The sequence below is a fragment of the Ovis canadensis genome, chromosome 21 (genome assembly GCF_042477335.2).
Source record: "Ovis canadensis isolate MfBH-ARS-UI-01 breed Bighorn chromosome 21, ARS-UI_OviCan_v2, whole genome shotgun sequence".
Lineage (NCBI taxonomy): Eukaryota > Metazoa > Chordata > Mammalia > Artiodactyla > Bovidae > Ovis > Ovis canadensis.
This window is the reverse complement of record NC_091265.1, coordinates 62,191,615-62,217,107: the sequence shown is the minus strand read 5'-3', so window position 1 is coordinate 62,217,107 and position 25,493 is coordinate 62,191,615. Positions and strand designations below refer to the sequence as shown.

At 47.4% G+C, this 25,493-nt stretch overlaps 1 protein-coding gene across 15 annotated transcripts in view; it reads right to left on the bottom strand.

The window, feature by feature from the left end:
• The window catches only part of PPP6R3 (protein phosphatase 6 regulatory subunit 3), a 122,769-nt gene that overhangs the window by 55,003 nt on the left and 42,273 nt on the right, over positions 1-25,493 (bottom strand). For all 15 annotated transcript variants that reach the window (XM_069565607.1, XM_069565611.1, XM_069565610.1 and 12 more), the window contains 5 exons: positions 13,224-13,456; positions 8,861-9,047; positions 5,490-5,627; positions 3,047-3,112; positions 931-1,043 (listed from right to left, as the gene is read on the bottom strand). In XM_069565607.1, coding sequence (XP_069421708.1) covers positions 931-1,043; positions 3,047-3,112; positions 5,490-5,627; positions 8,861-9,047; positions 13,224-13,450 — 731 coding nt within the window. In that variant the 5' untranslated portion in view covers positions 13,451-13,456. The remainder of the gene's footprint in view (positions 1-930; positions 1,044-3,046; positions 3,113-5,489; positions 5,628-8,860; positions 9,048-13,223; positions 13,457-25,493) is intronic.

Sequence of the window (25,493 nt, the reverse complement as noted above, 5' to 3'; positions counted from 1 at the left end):
TCACAATGACAAGGATAACTAACACAGGGCAGGTAAGATGACATTTTACTCAGAAGCTGACAATCTCTTAAGTTTTGCTACTCGAGAGAACTAGTGAGAAGGGCCTTCCCAGCCAAAAGATGGAAATGAGCCTCAATACATAGGAAGACTAAAAAATAGTCTGACAAAGTCACTAAAAAGAACAACAGTAGCAGTAAACTGAAGCTAAACTGTCAATCATATGTAACAATGCTAACTATTCATGGTCTTTCCCAGTTACGCATCCCAAGTGGGGAAATGCCACTTTTTCTATTAAAATCACTTATAGTTTTACGGATTCAGGTTGAACGCATGCACGATGTTTGATGGTAAATACTCTCCCTGAGAACGTGTGGCTCTAGATACACCAGTATGGTGGGCTGGCCACTCACAGACTTCACAATCGTACACCACCGCTAAGTGGTCTTCCACCTAAACACAAGCTGTCGGTTCCCTGCGAATTGCCTAGAAACAAGGGCAAAAGCAACACAAAGAAACAAAACACACGGGATGCAGAACCCTTCCTATCAGGTCTGGTCAGGCGACCCCTCGACAGCTGCCAAGGTAGAGTCAATCCAAAGAAGAGCTTCTGATCCGATGTGTTTGCACTTAAGATTCTCTTCCCTCAAAGACCGTGGAGGCAGTGACTGCAGTTATGATGTCACTGTCCCATCTCACAACCCTACGCAGAAATGGCTCTTATTCATTAACACATCCTTACCCCGCAGGTCTCCAAAGGGCATCACGAGGGGCTGAGATCAGATGAGCAGGCTCTCCTGCCTTCTCGCCCACCCACAGGTATTTTCCAGGGACCCAGTCCCCACATGAGGAACACTTACCAAAGAGTGACAAGGGCAACGCATCACAGAGCGTCAACAAGAAAAGGCAACAAGAACAGAGATGCAAACATACTTCTCTAGAGTGGCAAGCAGGGGGTCTGGCTCTGCACTGCTCTGGACCTGCAACATCTGGTCTCTGCTCAGGCGGACAATCTCACAAAGTGACTGTGCTGCATTTGAGTGCCGCTAGAGGAAAGAAGCACAGTGTCAACTGCAGAACACACCAGAAGTCAAACTTATCATGAAGAGTTAGTGAAGAAACTGCTTAAGTAACACAAATTAACACTGGCCGTAAGCTACAGTAAATAAGAAATAACATTTGTAAAGTATTGAGTATTTTACCCTCTTGGGCTGATGAGCTTTGTTAACAATGCTGCCAACAAAACACAGCTGCTGTGTGTAGAGAAATGTGATTAGAGTCCTGGCAAGGAAAGTTTCTACAATTAAACTCGAAGAAAAATGTATGCCCTCAATTGACATACTTTTAGCAGCACAGAAAGATGAACCCACCTCCTTGACTTAAAAAAAAAACCAAAATGCAGCTTTCTGGAATATACTAGTGAGTAGGTAACCCTACCCCTTCTTCCCAGGCTGGCGTGCGACGCCACAGCACGCTCTCAGATGCTGGCGCCAGGCACATGGCACTGAGCGCCGCCCGCCCAGCAGGAGCAGAGCTATGGGATTCTAGTGTAGGTGACAACGCGCACCAGGATACCAAACCCCACGGCTTGGGATCAGGCGTCACAAACCTCCTCAATAAATGTACACTGGACAGTATAGTGTAGCATGCAGCTTCTCACTTAATACCCAACAGAAATATCAACAGGACTGTCAAAAAAAAAAAAAAAAACTTTCTTGCAAGTCAAGGAGAGAAGGTGCTGATGCCTCCAACACTCTGTCCTTTGCAAACGGACCTGCTCCAGAAGTGGGCCTCTCCTTCGCCAAGCCTTCAGACAGCGACAGTGTCCAGCTGAGCCACAGCCTAGTAAGGAGCAAGCTGCGTCCCCGCCCTGGGAACAGGCCAGGCCCGCCCCTGCCCTCCCTTACAGCCCACGGGAAACGTGCTCTGGAAACCATCGATGCCCCCACCTCCCCTTCCCCAGCCACAGCAGGAGGACCGAGGCCCCTCCAAAGCTATGGCATCCGAGACCAGTCCACACAGGAGTGTCTTAAGTGTCAGCAGGAACAATACTACAGGGGCAACAAGTAAACTGTCGGAGGAGAGCTACAGCCCGTGCATGGCTAGCTCTTTGCCTTTTTTTTTTTTTCCTGAAAGGGACAGTGGGATGGAGAGCCTGCTTTTGATGAACTCCAGGTACTAAAAGGTTTTGAATGGACTGGAGCAGAAGGGAAGTCTCCCCTTCATAGGGGAAAACACCCTCCAGCCACACGCTTCTTCCCCGGCACTGTTCTTCTACAGCGCTCACTCTTCAACTGACCCACAAGCCAGGGCATCGGAGGAGGGCGCCCGTGCGCAAGACACACCCAGCATGTTCTCTGAACCAACTCCTCTGTAGATACTACATCAAACCACGTGGAATGGTAACTTCTCTAGGCAGAAATGGCCACATGCTGGCCACTCCACAGGGCTCAGAGCCGCACAGCAGCTAGGTGGCTGTCTCCACTACAGAGGCACACCCGCTGGTGACTCCTCCCGGCCACCCCAGAGAGGTCCCCGAGCAAACTCCAGAGCAGCTCTGACGCTGCTGCCCAGCCAACCTTCAGCACCCAGGACAAAGGCCAAATCGACCAGGGCACAGAAGCAAGTGCCCAGGAGCCCAGCACCCTGGGACGCAGTGGGGACCTGGAGCTGCTGTGTGTCTGGAGGCTTTTGCCAGAATGGAAAACACAAGCGCAGACAGATATGACCACATCATCTGGGCTAAAGATGGGGATAAAAGAAAAAAGTGTGGAGGAGGTTTGTGAGGAAGGCGAGCAGATGCAGCCCCCGATCTAAAGAGATGGAGGAAGACCCAGGGCTTACCGTTTCACATCAGGAAACTGGGTCTCAGCGAAACACAGCGTCTTTAAAAGCCTTTGGTGTTTAGAAAGCTGTCAGCCTGAAGCACGCCAGGCGACCACTAGCACCTGTCCTCCTCATCACATCTAGCAAAACGACGCTCTGTGCCCGAATGAGCATGGCTCTTTCTCCAAAAAACTCAAGTTCAGAGTCACGAAAGAGAACTTACATCTTCTTCTTGCGATGGATGAACTATTTCCACGAGCCTCTGGATAATTTTCTCCTCATTTAACCACTGTAAAACACATTGTAGAAGGAATCATAGCAATGAGTGGCTCCCGTCCAAGCCCCAGTGACGATTAACACACCTGGAGACACCCATCATATTTTAAGTAGAACGTTACAGGTTTTCTCTGAACTTTGAACACTACAGGAAATTAAAAGTCCCCCAAAGAAACTGCCAGTGCATATATTATTTTAACAGCAGCTACAGTACCAACTACTCCCCATATCACAAAGCGACATGCCCAAATCCTACACATCAGCTTAGTGACGTTAGTTCTCAGGCACCGAGCACTAACAAAGCCTGTGCTTTCTTACGAAGTGAAAGCAGAGATGGAACCCTTCTCTGTAAGAGGGTTCATTTTAAGGGAGCTTCAGAAAGGCTGAGAAAAACAGTATGCTGTATCAAGCCTTCGGTTTAAAATACATGATGAACTTTCAGATTCTAAAACAAAAACCACCACAGGAAGCGTGGGGGCTGGGGGGTGCCACGGAAAGTTTATCTGCCTGGTCACATGTTAGCAAAGAACTGATATCATGACTAGGACACTCTTCTTCAACTATGCATCAACTACTGCCATGAATGAAAATATGAAAGGGCTAAGAATAAATGAAAAAGCACCTGGTGTAATATTACTTCCACAGGGAAGAGAAACACCAAGTAAATAAAGGCAATCTCTACCTAAAGCAGATGGATGGACACACACACACAATCCCAAATGTTAAGAGAGATGGGGGGTGGGAGGCAGGAAATCAAACACAGTTTGCTAAAGGCCGCAGAGAAATTCTTAGGTTGTCTTCAAGCTCCTCAAGGAGAGTATGCCAAAGGAAAATGCAAACTAAAGATCTCAGGAGACCACCAGGAAGGCAGGGGCCCATCTTATTTTAAGATGTTTTAAAATGTGCACAAGAAGCCCCTCTGGGGTCTTGTTCACACACAGATTCCGACCCAGGAGGGCAGAGGTAAGATCCAGGTGATGTCTGGGACCACACTCTGAGTAGCCCCGTCCTCAAACAGGACGCCAACGCCTCTACAGAGAAGCTGGGGCTGAGGGTCTCGACCACCTAGAGACAAAGTGGGAAACTTTGCGGGCAGTGAACTGATCCGCCACCACCCACCTCCACAGCTACTAACAAGCGGCCACAGTCCCAGCCCACAGCTGGCCCCCAGACCAAAGCCAGACACTCAGGAGTTCTCACTACCCTTCCCTCGACCTCTGCCTTTATTAACCACCTACCGCTACACCCCTTGAGAAGCACACCTACTCCCTTGGAAGTGAGCCCTAAAATCTAACCCAGAAGTGACCAAATTTGGGAACTCTAAGAAACCATACTAACCTACTCCAGTAATAAGAGATATAAAGGCAACCGCCCTCTTAGCCTTAACTGCCTTCTCTGGAGTCCCCAGTCTCCACGGAGAAATCATTCGCATCCACAAATACACACCCAAAGCCCCAGCTTAGGGCCCTTTCCCGGGATATTCACTAGGTCCCTCAGCTGACATACTCACGTGACCGTGGCTCTCGGAAGACCTCTGCCTGGTTCTGCAGACCCAGCCCTGACGCCATTCCGACACATCACGCCACACCATGCCCCCATACACACCTGCCATGCCTGCCCCCCTCAGCGGACTATGCCCCTCTCCCTGGGACACCTCCTGACAGAACCTACTAACTCAATAAAACTCATTTCCAGAGTTCTCAGGTTTGAGGTTGAGTATTAAGGACAGAATGGACTGGAAGAAGGCAGTGAAGGGAACGAAAGAGAAGAAGAGATGGAAGAGGCAGAGCTGAGAGCCTGCGAGAAACCTCACCTTCAAATCATTCACACCCTCCTCTTCCCACCCAAGACAATCTCCCAGAGCCATATGTCCTGGAATAACCACCTCCCCCAAATCTGAAATACGTGCCCCTTTGAAGGTGAACTCCTTTCTCCTGCTATCCCATGCTCCTAGGCATCCATGAGAAGGTTACTTCCGAAGCCAGATTCCCTGGAAATACCACATCTCTGCCTTTTGACTCTTAGAGACATTCCTGCAGGTGACCATCTTCTCAAGACAGAGAAGACCCCTCACAGCCTGCTCAAACGAGACTCAGAGCTCCCGACCTTCCCATTTCTGCTCTTCCCACCAGACCAGCTAAGACAAATCCTCAATCCAATCTGCCTTCCCACTCCGCTGAAGAGCAAAGCCAGCAAAGCAAGGGAACAGGAAGACAGCCTGTGCCTCTTGGGACGCGCCTATGCGGAACCCTAACCCTGGAAAAATCTCGATCTCTTCCGGTGGTGAAGCCCTCCTCCTGCCCTCCGACCCCGGTTTCCCAGACCCTGACTACCCATCCCTGGGACCCCACCCAGACGCTGCAGCCCGCCCACGCCGCCTGACTACTCACATTCAGCACCTCCTGCCTGGGCTGCGGGGGCTCGATGCACGTCAGGAGCCTGAGCAGCAAGTCCATGATGGCCGACGTTCCTATGTGCTTTATGATAAGGTCCACAAAGTCACGTTTCTTCTTCAGGAAATCCACAATCTAAAGGAGAACAGCCACAACTGAAAGACGCGTCCCTGGGGAACTATCAACTTCAGGACACTTTCAGTCCTGACCCCTGGGGCTGCCCCCTCCAAAGTCCCAACACCACTTCTAGTTAAGGCAAGACAAAGGCTGAATTAGCCATAAGATGTCAAACCAGAAAAACTTCTGATTGTTACAGAACTGAAAAACCTCTTAAAAAAAAAAAAAAAAAAAACAACTCCCAAATTACCACCTGTTCCCTGATACAAACACACCATATTAGAATCTTTCATTTCTGCTCACTTTCATTATTAATTCTGAAAGAATGAGGATCAAAAATTTAACACTCCATAAAAGGCAACAGAATATACCACTTAACAATTTATAGACATAAAGCAAGTCCATTAGGCTTTACACAAAAATGCAGACTAAACATCCCAAGTCCTAACTGTACTCTAGCAAGTAAGAGAAACATTCAGAACAGACTTCTGCATCCATCAAAGCGGCTAGCTCACATGCTACAGAAAATCACAGCTGCATTTTATTTCAGCCATTCACCTGATCACAGTGACACCAGGAGGGTGAGCATGGAAGAGGCTGACCATTAACCCGAGGGGATAAGAAAACGTGAATAAAGTCAGGGTTGCCACTTGGGTCTCTCCTGCACAGGAAGAAACATGCTCTGCCTTGGACACCCCTGTCCTTCTGGCTTTTGTCTGTGTGCATGAATCATCTGCTCAAAAGTCCCAGAAGCAGCATAGCCAGTGAGGCAGCTGCTGTGACAATATCGCCCTGATGTCTCCCAGAAGCCTGTGAGGTGGGGCTGCTCAACTCAAATGTTCTAGGTGAGGAAACTGAGGCTCAGACCAGTCAAGGATTTTGCTAGAAGCTAAAAAGTGGTTGCCCTGAGATTTAAATCCAACAGAGCCACAAGCTCATCACCCAACATGACAGCTAGAAGCCAGGGGTGAACTAAAACTGCTTCACACCATCAGGTGAAGTGCAGAATTAGCCATCACACACTGCTTCACTAAACAGTGAGGTTAAAGGCTGTAGCACAAACCTTCAGTGAGTTATACATAATTAATCCACTCACAGCTGAGTCACACAGTAGTTTTTAAAAGCACAGTGGAGGAGAGGGGGAAGAGAAGGTGGCATGTGGCCAAAACACTGCATTTAGTGGTCGAAGCACCGACTCCTGAGCCCGCAGGCAGGGCCAAAGGGGCACAGCAAGGACGGCGAGGTGGCCTGTCTGGGGGACAGCACTGGTGGGGCTCACCCACCAGCACTTAGGGTGCCCCTCACAGAAGGCCCTGCTGCTCTGCAAGTTAATCCTGAGAGATGTCTATACTGGTTAAATCAGACTGAGTCTGAATTCAGTTGCACATATCCTTACTAACATATCATGTGATGGGAAACCTTTATCTACACTCATAATTCTCAAAAGAAGAGGAAGGTGCCAGTGTGGGCTTCTCCTGCAGCTGAAAGAGCAAGCAAGGACTCTCGAATCCTCTTGTGACTGAGGGCTGAACTGAGAAGCTCCACAAGCAGCAGAGTGAAGGGGGCCTTCTCTCAGCGCTGAATTGGCACGTGCCGCCTTCTGCACACAGGTAACACGTCTGGCCTTGATGACCAAACCAGATGCTCAGCAGCCCAGAGGGCTCTGAGTGTGTCCTCACTCTACCAAAGATACGTGGACACCAGGCCCCACAAACACGGGCCCTGGGCACAGAGGGAGGAGACAGGCACGAGGGATGTGAGACTGGTCTCCATCGCAACCACAGCCACCTGGAAACGACCAGGACACAGGCTGATGGGGTGACCTGAACTCTCCTAGAGGAGTAAGCAGTCCTGTCATTTCTCATCCAAAGGCAGGAGGAGGAAGGACGAGCCGTACTGGAGTGACTGGGATTCAGGGATTACTATCTAAGAAACAAGAACCTCAGTTCCAACACACTGAGAAAGGCAATCTTGCTCAACTAAGAACACGAAAGCACGACCTTGTCTGTCTAAAATAAGACCTGTATGCACTTGGCCCTGGCACAGGGCAGGCGTTCTGGGCCAAAAATAGTTCCAGCCCCTCCAGGTCTGCGGATAGCAAGGACGGGTCACGGAGCCTGCCTTCCACCATGAGGGACGCCAGGCCCAACTGCTGTGGCCTCTGCAACCGCGTCTTCACACCCCCACTGCCTGCATCCTGCAGACTCTTAGTTTGTTCTTGGGCATCTGAGGCTCCTGCTGCTCCCTGGGGACCATCTGCGTAAGTGAATCCTAGTCTCCTCGTAAGCAGATCCTTTTCCACATCAGTACCCACCAGAGCCATGATTCTCAAATTTTAGCATGCGTCCCAGTCATCTGGGAAGCTTCTTACACCCCAGACTGCAGGCCCCACCCCAGGGTGTCTGACTCAGCAGGTCTGAAATGGAGCTCAAGAACCTGTGTTTCCAACAAATTCTCGGGTGGTATTCATACTGCTGGACCAGAGACCACACTTTCGAGAACAACTGCAAACAGCAGATACCTGGAAAATACAAGTTTCCAGGTACAGGGGAACTGAGAGCAAACCAAGCCCAGGAGACGGGAGGTGGGGACACAGCGGGACGACACCGGAACGAGGAGGAGGGAGAGGAGGCGGACAGTGGGGAGGAGGGTCCTGCCCAACTCCTGTCAGGCTCTGCTGGACAGACGAGCAAAGCTCCGTGTGTGTGTACACAGCACTCACTGCCCAGAGGTCTCAAGTTTTGAGGTGGAAGCAAAATAGAAGAGGAAAAAAAAAAAAATCGCCGTTTCTATAAACTAATCAGCAATCGCGTTTATGGGAAAGCTTTCTGACTTAGGCGTCACTTGTGCTCATCAGGGAGAAGAATAAATGAGCACAGTCACTCTGCCACAGAGTTGCCAGGATGCCACCCACACACCCTGCCACTGTGTGCCCCTCCTCACGCGACCCTCACAGACTGACCCCAACGTGCTCTTGCTTCCAGCCACCTGTCAGAAAAGGAGGCGAAGTACATGGAAAAACTGAGATATGAGGCGCTCAGAAAAGAAGAGGTCAAATTAGAATGTATTCGCTAAGGAGTCAAGTCAGTGATAAGTCAGCAAGCATTGCGGGTATTTAAGCTGTAAACTCTATTCTTTTACAGAATGTGGGACATAAGGCACACTCAGAACACTGAAGCGACAAAATCACTGAGGATCACCTCAGGGGATGCTCAGCCCTAATACTTACCTTTTTGGAAAACAGTATTTACCTGTTCTGGTTTTCTGCTGATAAGAATACTTAGCACCTTGCTGAAGAAACTGGCAAGTAGTGGGTTCAAGGGGGAATCGTTTAGGAGGAAGCTATACAATTTCATTAGCAAGGATTCATCTTCTCCCAGTCTATCGTTCATTTGGGAGACATCAGAAGTGAGCAACTCACAAGATATATTTGGATACCTAGAAGAACAGGATACTCACGTCATCATCTGTATGAACAGTTTACTTACATAAATCAGAACACAGATCAGAAAGGCTTCCTAAAACTTTGTGAAAATTGTTTTAAAAATCTTCTGGCAATGAGAAAATAATTTCAATCCATTCTGCCAATTTAAACTAGAGTGAATTTTCTTCTGTGTCTAAAAACCAATACAGTTTCCCCAACAAAACCAGAGCACAGCTGGAGCTCAGGAGGTGAGGGCAGGGACGCCTCAGAGGGGGTAAGACGAAGCCGTGGGCCCCAGCCCCAGCCACCTGCTGCGGTGCGGGAAGAAGCGCAGCTCGCAGGGCCGCTCGGGGCACGCTGGCTTCCGGGAAACTGCTTGCACACGGCACCGCGCTGCTACTCGAGACGCGTCCAGGTTCCTGGACAGGCTCCTGTATTCTCAGAGGGATTATCTATGGTATCAGAAAGCTGGGCGTGTCAATGTTCAGTCCACGTTGCATGTTAAGAGAATAAACACTTTAATACACTCGAGCAGAGAACAGGACACAGCCTGAACACCCGGGTGGGGAACAAAGTGTGTATAGGAGCTGAGCTCTCCACAGCAGCCTCCCAGCCCCCCGGGGCCAGCCCGCGCAGACCCCAGCGCTGGCTGCCACAGCCCCCTCCACAGGCCCCAGCCCCGACATCCACACCCCTGGGGCGTGTCTGCCCTGAGTGCTGGGGCTCGCGCTCTCTCTCTGAACAGGCGGCAGCAGATTCCTTTTCTCCACTTGCTTCTTTAACCACAAATACCTTCTCATCTGTTCTCAGAGCGATCACGGAGACTCCCAGGCCCGCCCAGACTGCACTCTCCCCCAACCCGCCGTTCACTTCTCTGCTCTTTATCCCTCCCTGGTGAGCAAGGGCAGCAGGGGGTGGCGACCTCTGATGCTGACCAGGACAGGGAGGTGACAAAACAGCCTGAAATGGCTCTGTGACAAAAGAGAGGGGTAGCGACTGCAGCTGGAACCCATGCAGCATCCCCGAGACAAGCCGGCAGCTGCCTGTTGGCCAGTGACTTGAGAAGCAACAGGCACCAGACCAGAAGCTGCAGCAGCTAGCGGGCGAACTCTCAACAGTGTAAGAATGTCCCCAGTGAGCCTTTCCAGGGAGAAAAGCACGGAAAAGACATACAACAGAACCGGCAGGCGTGTGGGCACAAAGATCACATCACCAAATCACTGTCTTTGAGGCTATGGCTCAATCAAATCAAACTCTTTCCTCACTTCAATTTACAGCACACATCGGCTCAAAGACACCACAACACAAAGTCACCAGTAGGCCGGAGGAGAAAGCAGGGGTGACCCGTGTGGCCTCTGGAGTCAAACCGCCCAGGCTCAGAACCTGTCTCCACCACTTACAAGCTGTATGATCTCAGGCACATCACCTGACTTCACTGGACCTCAGTTTCCAAGGCTGCAATATGAAGATAACAATCTTTATCTCATGGAAGAGAATAATACTAAATGCTGAGAGGCTCTAGAGTAAGTAAATACCAGCTGTTTTAATTTCTCTTTATTTTCTACTTCATATAACTTCTGAAATGAAGTTTTATTGGGATGTGGAGTTGTCTCAACTGCCCCAATTTGAAAGTTGCCGGGAGACAAAGGGTCAGAAAAAGGTAGGAGACCCCAACTCCACTGCAACCCAATGTGTAAGGGGTATTCTCAAAATTCTAACACAAGAAGTCCAGAGGAGGGCAAGGGCATCTTGTAAAGTTTTCCACCTGCTTCTCCACGGCTGATCTCGAGGTCTGATCATGCTGAAGAAGCACGCACATGGGGTCCAGGCTCTGATACAAAGGCTCAACCCTCTGGTGTGGAACAGGGTGGGGCCACTCTCGCTCTCCTACCTCCCTCCCTGAGATTAAACAAGCCTCTCAAACACCCCAAGACTCCTCCAGCCACCCCACCCCGCCCTGACCTCAGCTGCTCTGCACTGATAACACAGTAGCAATGGGAAGAGAGCCCAGCCCCACTGGGCCCCTTCCTCCTCTGCAGTGAAGCCCCCCTTCGTCCTCCTGACCACTGAGGCCAGCCCAGCACATCACCAGACCCCCGCCCCTCTACACCAGCCCGCTTCCCCAATGCCGCATCACCCTACCAGCATGTAAACATATCATTATTTCCTCCATCTAGGAAAACACACACACCACGCCCCTCCTGGCCCCACACCTGCTTAGAGCTCCCCCTTGCTCTCTCTGCTCCTGTTCCAGGGAACTACCTGAAAGAACTCTCTGCTTGGTCTCCAATTCTTCCTCCGAAGCACTGCTTCCGTGTCCACTGCTCTGAGGAACGGGCACTGAAGGGACCTCCACATGGCAAGGGCCAGTGGCTGCCTGGCCTGTCAGCACAGCCCCCAAGGCCCCCTGTCCCATCTCCCCTTCCTGAAGCCTGGCCTCCCTTGACATTGATGGCCGCAGCCCCGCCTGGTTCTGTTCTTGCTTCTGAAGTTCCTCTGTGAGAACCTCGACCAACAACATCTCAGCTTTGGGATTTATGATACTACTTAACGCCTTACTTTTAAGGTTCTGTTAGTTCAAATTTCTGCCAAAGTAAACACTCCATCATTCATAAACTAGTCTAAATACATACAACACTAGTCTAAATTTCCTTAGACGACTACAGTCCACCTTAACCCCGAGCAGCTTTCGGGTCCCATCTGAGAACTGCTCTGCGTTAGTCCAGCTCTCTGAGTCAGCCAGCTCCATGCAGCTACCGTAGCTGGTGGCTCTGTCCAGGCCAGAGGCTCAGCAGGGAGCTGCTCCACTCAGCTCAAGCCACGCTCTCTCAAAATGGTGCCAACCAAAAGGCAGCATGTCCAGGGAAACACACCTGCTCTTGCAACCTCCAAGGAAGCACAAAACACTGGCATGGCAATACAACAGATGCCATGACTACTTTTTGGTAAAATAAGTGATTTCCACAAGGCACGCCTACTCCTCTCCAGTTAGAGAAGTATTTCGCCTCATGCAGCAGGTGAGGAAACAGACCCAAGAAGAGTGGCCTCTTGTCCAAGTTATTGGAGCTCTGGGAGGAGGGGCTACACTCCTCCCAGGAGGCCTCCTGCCAGGATGAGCCCCCGCCAAGCAGCACTCACACATGCAAGTTCACTGTGAAGGAAATCCCAAAGCATGAAGCATCTGTTTTTGAGGAAACAAGTACACAGGTATTTCTGCCACCAAATTTCTTTCCTCTTCTAAAGTACTGATCTCCAAGTGGATGTGCGATTGAATGCCAGCTGACAATCTTAACGGCTGGCAGAGAACATGAATCCCCTGAAGATCCAAGCCATGAGCAACCTGAAAGCATCACCAAGTATTATTCCTCTGACAACACAATTCTCCCCATGAAGAAATGAAAGGTAACTGCAAAGAGGGACAGACTGAGGGAGAAACGAGAATTTACCATAGGCCATAATTCTTCCCGTGCCATCAAACTTATTTAATGCATAATCAATGACTTTTGTTTTGTTCCTGAATCAGTTCTATTTTCAGGTGGAGAGGGACATTAGATATTTCAGAAGAGCTGGAGATGGAAAAACAACCAACTGAAACCCCAATGCTTTAAATATGTGTGGAGTATTTACAATGAGTTTCCAGGGGTCTGAACCCTGGAAAGCGTTATGAGCTGACAAAACCAGTGCTGACGAAGACAGACCCACAGTATTTATCCAAGGCGTCAGCTGCTTAAACTTAGCTACACTAATGTTCACCAAGATCCATACCCTTATTTTCAGTTAACAAAAGGTCAGAATTCATAATCAGCAACACTGTTCATAAAACAAGCTCTGGCTTGGCTGATCTCGACAGTCACATAATCTGTTTTCCTATTTGCAAAAAGAGAGAAAATATTTACTTGGATCATCTCACTATTTTAAGGAACTTTATCACTGTTTATAATGCACTTTGCCCTTAGGCAGAACCTTCTGGTGGAAATTTAGAACATTCATTTAAAAATTCCTGTGATTTCACTGAACTTGGCTCTCTAAAACGGGCTGTTTGCTCCACTGAACCTGTCCCTCTTGACATGTTAACATTCTGTACCTGGTCTACGGCAGCCCTGAGAAGTTGCTGGACAACAAAAACGGTAATGCATCCTGCCCCCACTTCACTTCAGCCCCACCCTAAAGAGAAGATTGAATTTTCTTACTTGTATCTGATCTTTTCATCCATGTCTTGAGGTGGTTCTTCAATAATGAATGAGACTAAGTCTTCGAGACATTCTGCTTTTAAGAGAAACTCGATAAGCTTGCGGTTCTGTGCTTTACACTCCTGTAAAACATCTTCCTCATCCATCAACTCCTTCAGCGTCACATCTTCTCTTTCTAGAAGTGTGTCTATGTGGGATGATGAGTGAAGATCAAATTTCCAAAACATGCTGGTCTAAACAAAAGGCAGAGATATTTTAAATAAGACTTCAACTTCACGTATTAATTTTTCAAATTCCCACTTAGTTTGCAGTCTAAAATGCCAACTTGAATCACACGAGAAAAACAAGTTTCATTGTGAATCTATAAAGTACCTTCTAAGTAAGTAAAACTGGTAAGCCATTTTCCTTCTCAGAAAATATTTTTATAGATAACAAAAAATTCTGATTGAAAATGCTGAAAGAATGCTAAAACTTATTTTAACCTGCAAAATTAACCCACCCATACTTAAAGAATTTAGTGCTGGGAAAGGAAGAAAATAAATATTTTCTTCAGGGTGAGAAATACATTCTTACACAGAACTAGTATCCGCAACAACAAATGACAACTATTTGAGACCTAGGTGTGCAGTACTCTCCAGAATATTACATTAAATAACCACCACAAACCAAAACTTTTAGCCCCAACAGCACTTTCAGAGCTGAAAATCGGAAAGTCATAAAATAGTAAAACCTATGCCATTCTTAACAAAGAAACAAAAAATAGTAAAATCACCTTAAAAAGAGAAGTGTTCACTTTGTCTCCAAAGTTTATCATGGAAAATTAAATCTTAGGATGTCTACAGATTGACAAAATAGTTCACCATGCTAATTTTGAATGCTTCAGCACAGTCACTGACTGAAAAGCTACTAGTGATCCTCAAATACCTTCCCATGTCCCATCCCACTGTCATCGGGTCCAAAAGCAAAAGCAAAGTTAAGTTGCTCAGTCGTGTCTGACTCTTTGCGATCCCCATGGACTGTAGCCTATCAGGCTCCTCCATCCATAGGATTTTCCAGGCAAGAATACTAGAGTGGGTTGCCATTTCCTATATATGCTTATTTTTATCTATAAGCCAAATTTCTGATAATCTAATAGTCTCTCCGCAGTCAGAAAGCTGGATGTAGTTAATAATTTAGTCTTAAGTCTCGCCCTTACGATTGGCTAATTATAAACAGGATACACACTCATGATCATCAACTGAAAACTGTGCATGTCCACAAACTACTAAAATACGGATCAAGATACAGTCACGTATCTACATCGATTAAAAAAAAACTTCCAAAATTTTAACCTTATAAAGGTGACTCTTCATATACTGGTTTATAGAAAAAACTGGTCACCAGTGGTGCTGAAATAACAAGTGTTGGCAAACTCTGGCTCAGAGACCAAATCCGGCCCACAGGCTGCAAGCTAAGAAGGATTCTGATACCTCTAAAGGGTCGCTAGAAAGAACAGGGCTGTTAGCGATAAGACTGTGGCAGTGAGCACGGGGCCCGCGCATTCACAGTCTGGCAGTTCGCAGTGAAGTTCAGTGTCCCGACTCACATTCCTTCTGCCATCTCTGCAACTGCCTGGAGGGGTGGAGCCACGCTGTGCCAGGCAGGACTATCTACCAGATTCATTCCTTCCCTTCTGTGGGTACTTGCTGAGACCACATCCCCAGCTTCTTGGGCAGGTAGGTATGGCCACATGACAAAGTTTTCTCCAATGTGCTGTGAGCCATCAAAACTTCCAGGTGGCCTCCTTTTCATCTGGCTGGAAGTTGATGACAAAAAAGACCCTGAGACAGACAGTAAGGCCCAAAGATGGAAGGCCCCTCCATCCGCAAGTCAACCTGTGGAACAATGCAGCCCGCCCACCTGAGAGCCAGCCCCAGGCCACGGGATGAGGAGCCAGCACACGCCTGGTCTGGGATCCAGCAGGACAGCCTATGTCCCCAGTCATCTCCAATCTCCTGAGCCCACACCATCATGCTCCTTTATGCTTATTTTACTATACATATGAAAAGAATTCTTGGGCAACTGTATGTTTTAAAATGCCTAACTCCTTTCGCTCTCCACTATCCTTAATGTTTTAAAATGCCTAGCTCCTTTCGCTCTACACTATCCTAAATTAGAATAGCATTTTTCAAATCAGGACACCTTAAAATACACATTTCCACAGTGCATTTTCTTTAAATTGAGTAGGTATACTACAGGCTTAAAAATAAAATAAAACCACAGTAGACTCTTAAACAAACATTATTTTATCTTCCAGCCAAACAACAAACTGGACTGGAAGCAAACAGCATTGGTCAATCAGTTACCCCTGGCCTGCCCCTAACTTCTACTAACTTGACCTTTGAAGCGGACTCAAGCTAGTCATGAACTAACAGGTACAAAGGTCAACTGCCAGGGGCCCTGAGGTAAACGGAGCCCTTTGAAAAGTGTCTAAGATACTCAGAAAAAAACTGAAAGGAGTCAGAACTTCAGCAGCTCATTTTCAGTAAATATAAGTACTCTTTAAATTTTTACCCTTGCTACACCTCAACAGGATTGAGAGATAAGAGGGAACACAATTTCTTACAGTAAACCAAATCACAGACTTTTAAATCAATACTAACGAGAGAAATGATAAAATCAAACTACTCTCCATCTTTTCGAAAAATCCTAGAGTTGTTTTTGTCCTTCATGGATCACAGCCTTGTCACGGAGAAGGGGCTCGTATAAGTCAATGAAGCTATGAGCCATGCCGTGCACGGCCACCTAACATGGACGGGTCATAGTGGAGAGTTCTAACAAAATGTATTCCACTGGAAGACAGAATAGCAAATCACACCAGTATTCTTGCTGGGAGAACCCCATCAACAGTATGAAAAGGCAAAAAGATATGAAACCAGAAGATGCGGCCCCCCAGGTCAGAAGGTATCCAGAATGCTACTGGGGAAGAGCAGAGGGCAATTACTATCAGCTCTAGTAAGAATGAAGAGGCTGGGCCAAAGTGGAAACAACGCTTAGTTGTGGATGTATTTGGTGATGAAAGTAAAGTTGGACGCTGTAAAGAACAGTATTGCATAGGAACCTGGAACGGTAGGTCCATGAACCAAGGTAAACTGGATGTGGTCAAGCAGGAGACGGCAGAGTGAACATCAGCATCTTAGGAACCAGTGAACTAAAATACAGGAATGGGTGAATTTAATTCCGTTGACCATTCTATCCACTACTGTGGGCAAGAAGAAATGAACAGCCCTCAGAGTCAATAGAAGAGTCTGAAATGCAGTATCTGGGTGCAATTTCAAAATGACAAAATGACCTCAAGTGTCAAGGCAAACTATTCAAAAAGCACAGTAATCCAAGTCTATGCTCCAACCACTAACGCCAAAGAAGCTGAAGTTGACTGGTTCTAAGAAGACCTATGAGACCTTTTAGAACTAACACCCAAAAAAAGATGTCCTTTTCATCACAGGGGACTAGAATGGAAAAGCAGGAAGTCAAGAGGCATCTGAAGTAACAGGCAAGTCTGGCCTTGGAGTACAAAATGAAGCAGGGCAAAGGCTAACAGTTTTGTCAAGCAAACATACTGGTCATAGCAAACATGGTCTTCCAACACCACAAGAGACAACCCTACACATGGACATCACCAGATGGTCAACACTGAAATCAGATTGATTATATTCTTTGCAGCCAAAGATGAGAAGCTCTATACAGCCAGCAAAAACAAGACCTGGAGCTCACTGTGGCTCAGATCATGCACTCCTTATTGCAAAATTCAGGCTTAAATTGAAGAAAGTAGGGAAAACCACTAGGCCACTCAAGTATGACCTAAATCAAATCCCTTATGAGTATACAGTGGAGGTGATGAATAAGATTCAAGGGATTATTAGAGTGCCTAAAGAACTACGGATGGAAGTTTATAACACTGTGCAGTAGGCAATGACCATCCCAAAGAAAAAGAAATGCAAGAAGGCAACATGCTTGCCTGAGGATGCCTCACAAATAGCTGAGAAGAGAAGTAAAAGGCAAAGGAGAAAGGGCAAGATATACCCATCTGAACGCAGAGTTCCAAAGAATAGCCAGGAGAGATAAGAAAGCCTTCCTAAGTGAACAATGCAAAGAAATAGAGAAAAAAATAGAATGGGAAAGACTGAAGATCTCTTCAAGAAAATGAGAGCTACCAAGAGGACATTTCATGCAAAGATGGGCACAATCAGGACGGAAACACTATGGACCTAACAGAAGCAGAAGAGATTCAGCAGTGGCAAGAACACACAGAAGAACTGTGCAAAAAAGATCTTCACAAACCCGAGTAAGCACGATGGTGTGGCCACTCACCTAGGGCCAGACTTCCCGGGGTGTGAAGTCAAGTAGGAAGCACTACCAAAAACATTACCCAAAACAAAGCTAGTGGAGGTGATAAATTCCGGTTGAGCTAGAAGATAACGTTGCTAAAGTGCTGTACTCAGTATGTCAGCAAATGTGGAAAACTCAACAGTGGCCACAAGACTGAAAAAGGTCAGTTTTCATTCCAATCCCAAATAAAGGCAATGCCAAAGATGTACAAACTGTCATACAACTGGGCTCACTTCACATGCCATCAAAGTTATGTTCAAAATCTTTCAAGCTAGGCTTCAGCAGTTCATGAACTGAGATCTTCCAGATGTACAACCTGGGTTTAGAAAAGGCAGAGATCAAGTTGCCAACATTTGTTGGATCACACAGACAGCAAGGGAATTCCAGAAAAACATCTATTTCTGCTTCACTGACTACACTAAAACCCTTGACTATGTGGATCACAACAAACTGTGGAAAATTCTTAGAGACGGGAACACTGGATCACCTTACCTGTCTCCTGAGAAACCTGTATGCAGGTTAAGAAGCAACAGTTAGAATGAGACATGGAACGACGGACTGGTTCAAAACTGGGAAAGGAGTATGCCAAGGCTTTTATTGTCACCCTTCTATGCAGAGCACCTCATGCAAAATTCTAGGCTGGATCAATCGCAAGCTGGAATCAAGACTGCAGGGAAAAGTGTCAACAGCCTCAGGCATGCAGACGACACTGCGCTAATGGGAGCAAGAGAAGAGCAATTAAAGAACGACTTGATGAGGGCGAAAGAGGAGAGTGAAAACGCTGGCTTAAAACTCAACATTCAAAAAATTAAGACCACGGGATCCGTGGTACACAGAAGAGAAAAGCTGGCACTAACAGAAACATCACTCACGCTGCAATGAGTCCTATGCAAGCGTAAATGTTCTACCAGCCAGTTTTTCTTTTTTTAAATTTAAAGTCACTCAGTCGTGTCCAACTCTTTGAGACCCCATAGACTATACAGTCCATGGAATTCTCCAGGCCAGAATACCAGAGTGGGTAGCCTTTCCCTTCTCCAGGGGATTTTCCCAACCCAGGAATCGAGCCAGGGTCTCCTGCGTTGCAGGGGGATTCTTCACCAGCTGAGCCGTAAGAGAAGCCCAAGAATACTGGAGTGGGTAGCCTATCCCTTTTCCAGCGGATTTCCCGACCCAGGAATCGAGCCAGGGTCTCCTGCATTGCAGGGGATTCTTTACCAACTGAGCTATCAGGGAGGCCAAAAATCTGACATAGTTTGTTTCCTCCTGCCTTAAGAGAGAGAGAAAAGATGCCTGACATTTGCAGTCTACTTCCTCCATTTGGAGACTCCTAGCCTTCCTTCCTGTTACCCTCTCATTCCCCCCCTCTCTCTTTTGGGAGAATTACGTTGCCTAGGGAAAGCGGCTAAAAAGTAAAAAAGAAAGTGGTAAAATTAATTTGAAATGTATTTACTGAACCTCATATATCCAGACATTACTATTTCAACATGGAATTCTTTTGGTGCTAAGTCTTCAAATTCTACGTGTTCTGACAACACTTCATAGCACTTCACAATTTGGGGCAGCCACATTTCAGGTGGGCAAGAGTTACACGTGGCCATAAGGGACAAGACGGCTACAATCGTGGTTGCTACAACTCGGAGTCAAAGTCTCTCTCCTGGCACTAAAACAGCCTCCCCATCTCCTTCCACTGCCAAGGGCAACAGCTAACTGCGTTTTCCACACATCGGCCAGTGCGTGGTGGGCGAGGAGAGGTTATGGGCCATGGTTTTCCTTCCTTTCAAAATATAAACATGTCTGAGAAATCATCTTTATTCTCAAGTGTGTGTGTATACATACATACATACATACATATATACATAAAGCAACTTAGACATTCTTAACTCAAAAAAATAAGTCACAAGAAAATCAGAACTGTTTTTTAACTTCTGATATCTAGGGATACTCGTAGGGATTAAAGGTAAAATGTTAAATTCTTCACCATGAGATAAAGGAGGATGCTAGCTGAAATCAGGAAGGCTACAAGTGGCTCATTCCTGGTAAAGATACACTTGGCCAAACTTTAAAATAGGTGCATGTCTCTGGGAATTTCATTTCATTTTCTAAGTTAATTCAGAAATACCAAGGAAAATAATGCCTTGATCCCTCAAACACATTGAGAAACAATGTTTGATTAATTTTTAAAATAAATAAATAAACCTGGATTCCGCACTTGTCCTAGAGAAAACTGAGTATTCACTGCCTCTATTCAGATTCAAAACAACTTATTATCCCACAGGGACAGACAATCTGCCCCAAAGCACTGGCCGAGTTGACCAGCAGCCTGGAACAGGATGGCATGAACAAGCCGAGCTGCCCAAAAGCTGTTCTTACTGGCTCACCTACTGCTGCCACCGTCCAGACCCCGGGGGTCTCGGGACACCGGCTGGGATTCAAGTGTGCAGGGAACGGAGCTGGGCGGCATCTGACAAAAGCCAAATAGGGGAGGCTGGATCCAAGAAGGGTGGGCTACTGCTCACACTGCCCACCGAGGAAGGCACACCGCCAGCAAAGGACAGAGAGCAAAGTACCTATCAGCAGGAGGACGCAGTCACTCTGAAGGGAGGAAGTCACTGACAAACTGCCCCCAACAGCAACGCTGCAGGCAAATGCTGTCATTTTCATCTGAAGAGGAAGAAACACGCAACAGAGAAGGAACGGTGGCCTTTGAGTACTAAGTTAAGTACTAAGGAAAAATACCACAATGGACTGGGACATCTACCCAGCAGCTGCTTCTCCATTCTCAGCAAAGGCACGAAACTCACACAACTGTCTCCTCATCCCCACCCGGAGGCTGGACTAATCAAATCAAAGAATCAAAGTGCCCGCTGCGAACACGATTTCTTTAGAGGAAAGGACAATACAAACTCAGGGCCAGCTTCGTTACATTTCTCCAAAACTGCTTCTTCCGAAAAACACATCAAAAGAAACCAAGTTTCTACCATCCAGATGTTCCAGACTCTCCTCCCAGTTTTCATCTGTGACTTCTCCAGGCTGTGAGAACAGCAAAGGAGGAGAGTCCATTCAACATGTACTATGTTACTCAGCCAGCACTCTTAGAGCACTGCTATGCACTGTACTGAGGAACGCAGGAATGACAAGACAAATGCTGCCTCCCTCGTCAAGAGCGCAACACAACCGAGAACAGAGAAGACACAGAAAGCGCATGGCGTCCACGCCAAGCCTGTTCTGCAGAAAGGGAGCTCCAGGCAGAAGAGCCCGGCCGGAAAAGAATTCATGAGAATGAGGCCTGCGCTGGGCTCAGAGCACGGGCAGGACTGAGGAGGTGACCCTGCGAGCTCAGAGGACAGGCCCGTAACTCGAAGGAACTCACAGCGGGAGAAGGTCCCGACGATGAGGAGAGCGAGCCTTCACAGAAGGCACTAGGGAAGGTGAGGCAACCAGTTCTCAAAGAGCCACGCAGGAGCGCACAGCAGAGTGGGCAGGCTTGCTGTGCAGCGCAGGAGGGAGCCAGTCTGCTCTACCTGAGATAACGTACATTAAGACAGCTCTGTTTGTACGCAAGAATGCTGGAGTGGGTTGCCTTCTCCAGGGGATCTTCCTGACCCAGGGATCGAACTCCCATCTCCTGTGTCTTCAGCATTGGCAGGCAGATCCCTTTACCACTGAGCTACCTGGGAAACCCATTAAGATAGTGATAGCTAATTCAACACAGTACACAGAAAAAGATGACTCTGAACAGAAGTAGAGGAAAAGGCCAAAGGAGAGGAAATGGAAGCTGTGGCGCACACACACTGTGTTCCCACAGAGGCCGAGAGGGGGACTGAAATGAGGGCAGGGCAAGGAGTGCTGAAGACAGAGCCGCTGAGGCGGGGCACTGCAGGCACTGTTTACCACTCGAAGACAGAGAAGTCCAGCGAAGCAAGGCAACAAGAGCAGCGCCAGGGTTTACCCACCGGGAACAGGAAAGATGCATGCGAGGGGGTGAGCCAGGCAAGCAGCAGGAAGCCCCGAGACGGCCTTAAGAACTCACAGAGGCTGGCGAGGCCTTGCAAAAGCCTCCTTGAAAAGCAAGTTATTCCGTTCCTGAAATCCTAGAGTTTTCACATTAAATAACTATCCTCCCACTCTCCATTTTCAATCATAATTGAAAGGCCTAATTTTCATGTTTTAAATTCCTAGCTGTATACTTATACATCAGATTTATGGCTTGCCTCTGGAATTCTGAGCCACCTGGGAAATACACAAAGTAAATACCTAGCAACACTGGGGCTAACTCCAAATACACCTCTGAGATGATGCGGACAGGCAAGGGTGTGACCTTAAGCGCCCACTTCGCATTTATATTTAAACAGCCAACTGCCGATTAAAAACACCCAGCGTCACCCGTCACAGGGTCCACTGAAGTGTTCCTCTACGAACATTCATTATGAAAACTCAAGTGAACATGAATCTCTGTGCACAACTACCACAGCTTCAAAAACTTCAATACAAGTAGATGTGAAGCATGACTTAAACATACTTATACATACAAGAACAAGGTGTGTGTGTGTGTGTGTGGCTGTGTGTTTTTAAAGCAAAACTAAGGGATTGGAAAAGAAACAAGCAATGGGGATGACACAACAGTAATCAGGTTTGTGCCAGGAGCCTCGTCACAGATCAGAGCAATAAAGGCAAGGAAAACCCAGCTGGGTAGAGGTGTCTGTTGGGGGGGGGGGGAGGGTGTGGTGTGGTGTGGTGTGTGTGTGTGTGTGCGTGTGCGTGTGCGTGTGCGTGCGCGCGCGCACACACGCACAAACTGAAAGGGAGGACACAGTGTAGATGAGAGAATGACAAAAGTCAAATCAGAAAGTTCGAAGTAGAAGGTTTTCCATCTTAAGTGTCCAGCTTCCTCTGAATCTCTGACACCAAGTGAGGTGTCAATAAATGTGACTCAAACATCAGAAAGAAGTGGCCTGTAACTGGAGAGCAGGGGGAAACGTGATGCAACCAGAACCCGACCATCTGAGACGATCAGGAAACAGCTCCTAACCTGAAACTGTGAGGATGGAATTCCCAGCAGTCCAGCGATTAGCACTTGAAGCTATCGCTGCTGGGGCCAGGGTTCAATCCCTGGTGGGAGAACTAGTAAGATACCATGTGGCCAAAGAGTAAATGAAATAAAACTGTAAGGAGGAAAGTTAGTCCTAAGCAAGTCAGGAATGGTATGAAAATGGCACAGAGAGAAAAAGAGAATTCTGTACTAACACAGGGTGGGGGAAAGACTCAGAAAATCCAACTTGCCCATGTTTTTTATTAAGTGAAAGCAAAGCAGTTCTATGCAGTTTCTGAGTCACCCAACTTGAAGCAAGTAGCCTCTTTTTTGGAGAAGGCAATGGCAACCCACTCCAGTACTCTTGCCTGGAAAATCCCACGGACGGAGGAGCCTGGTGGGCTGCAGTCCGAGGGGTCGCTAAGAGTTGGACACGACTGAGCGACTTCGCTTTCATTTTTTAGTTTCATGCACTGGAGAAGGAAATGGCAACCCACTCCAGTGTTCTTGCATGGAGAATCCCAGGGACGAGGGAGCCTGGTGGGCTGCCATCTATGGGGTCGCACGGAGTCGGAAACGACTGAAGCGACTTAGTAGTAGCAGCAGCCCCGTTTATACTCATCATCCACTACGAACAAGGTGCCCAAAGAGAATAGCCTTTTCAAATCAGACACAAATCCTAGAGGAAACTGAGATGCCACTGAAGGGAGACCAAAAAGAGACAAGTTTCAGATTAAGAATGAGCTAACTACCCTGGTTAATTTGGAGCTGGTTACAGTTCTGTAACAGAAGACAGAAATAGCAAATTGGTCGCAAATTTTAAAGCCCTCCAAATGCCCATTTTTTTTAACCTACCATCTTCCTTGCTCAGCAAACTTTCATCAGAATGGGTGAAATCATAGGGCATATATATGAGGCTATCTCGACACTCCCTGGGAATGTTTCACCAGCAAGCAGCCGAGCATGCAGGAAGAGACAGTCTCAGCCTGGACTGCTGCAACTGTATAAGTGTCCAAGCTCCTTGCTGAGCATGAGACACAGGCAGGGCAAACAGTCTTCACAGCCCCTTACAAAAAACAGTCTCCTCCAGCCATTCCACAGTACAGTAAAAGGCCTAATACGGCAACTTTCCATTAAAGGTGGACTCTCAGGTCTGCGCTCTTCCCAGCACAGCACGTGGCCACAAGACTGGCGGAGAAAGCTGGTGAGCGGCCAGTCCCAGCAGCAGTCATCAAGAACGCAAGCCAGCCCCGGGCCAGCCTGGAGCAGGCTGACCTGTCACCTCGTGGCTCTCGGGACACACTCATCAACAGGACCCGCATGTGTTCCCAGGCAGGAAAAGATTCGCTTGGCACACAGCACTCAGCTCCAAGAGCGGGGGTAACAACGGAGGCGCTCGGCACTGTGGCCAGTGGCTCTATCAGAGTAGATTGACCAGGATGCCAAGTTTGACAAAAATGCACAGAAAACACAAGTGAGTCAGTATTTTAAAATTCTGGCATGATGAAACCAAGACAAATTTACCAAACAGGGATAAATGTAAAGTCCTTTTAAAATAAAAACTGAAAAATATGACACCATGGGGTGAGGGGATTGCCAGACATAAGAAAACTGTTAAACAAGTTTGAAGATTTTAGTTAACTATAAGCTCAACGTAAAGTTTTATTATGCTATGAGTAACAAGCAAGTAATCTCAAACGTGTCAGAGATAATCATGTCTAGGACTCAGGAGCTACTAACTCCACCGCAGCCTTCCCTGGGCAGATCAGCCCACATTGAGCAGTACGGTGTCCTGCTCTGGGGCAGAGGAAGAGACTGCCAACACATGGCACCCAAAAAGGACCAGGGTGACGGAAGGGCCCGCCCCGTGGAGGGAAAAAAGAACTAGCTCTGAATGTCTCTGAGCTCTTTTATACTATCACAGAAAGCGCCCAAGGGAAAAATGAGCCAGTAAGTGAAAAGGACAGATCATCTGTGAGCAGGAGGTGCAGGAACACGCTAAAGGTGAGGAACACGGACAAGACCTCAAGGCTGGAGGTGCCCTGGAAGCCTGGATTCTCTAAGAGGGCAACTTCCCCTTCTGGAGAGGAAGGCTGTACGAAGTGATCGCCACACGGCCTCATGAATTTCTTTTCAAAGTCTATTTGATATAAAAGGCACGGCTACATTTGGGCTGACATGGAGTCTTAACAAGAAAATAGAAAGGATTATGCAACTTTCCAGATGCTCAGTGGGTTGAAACCCACACAATTCTCCTCTGGAAGCTCTAGTAAAACAACAATAACAGACAAAGGGAAGGAAACAGCAGCCAAGAAGGCGGCCGACAAATTCATGAAAAGATGGAAAATGGAGAAACAATTCAGGAAGTCTATCGTCCAAGTAACAGAAGTTTCAGAAGGACATATTTTAATTCACCACCAACCTCCCTTGTCCAAAAAAATTTTTTCTCAGCGCATAAAAATGTGACTCTCCCCTTAGGACCTACACATGGCATCACACTGAATGCAAGAAGATCCTTTAAGACACAGTGTAAAAGTCAACAGTACTGGAGATTTTTAAAAAAGAAGAAGAATATTTAAACTTTTCTAGTGAGAAAAAAACTTAAAAAAGAACTGGAAGTCAAAACGACATCAGTTTTCTCAACAGTAATTCTGGAAAAGAACATTTTCAGACCTGGAAGGTCGGAAAGATTTGTTCACAATTTCTTCAGGAAACTACTGGAGAAAAAGCTGGGCAGTAAGCCAAAAGCAGAAGACACAGAATCCACGAAGCCAGGGCTCCAACACACCGAGCAGCAAAGACTGCTGTACCCAGAAGGGGCCCCCCTGCAGCTACAGACAGCGTCAGGAGGAGCCAGTGTGAACAGACCATGA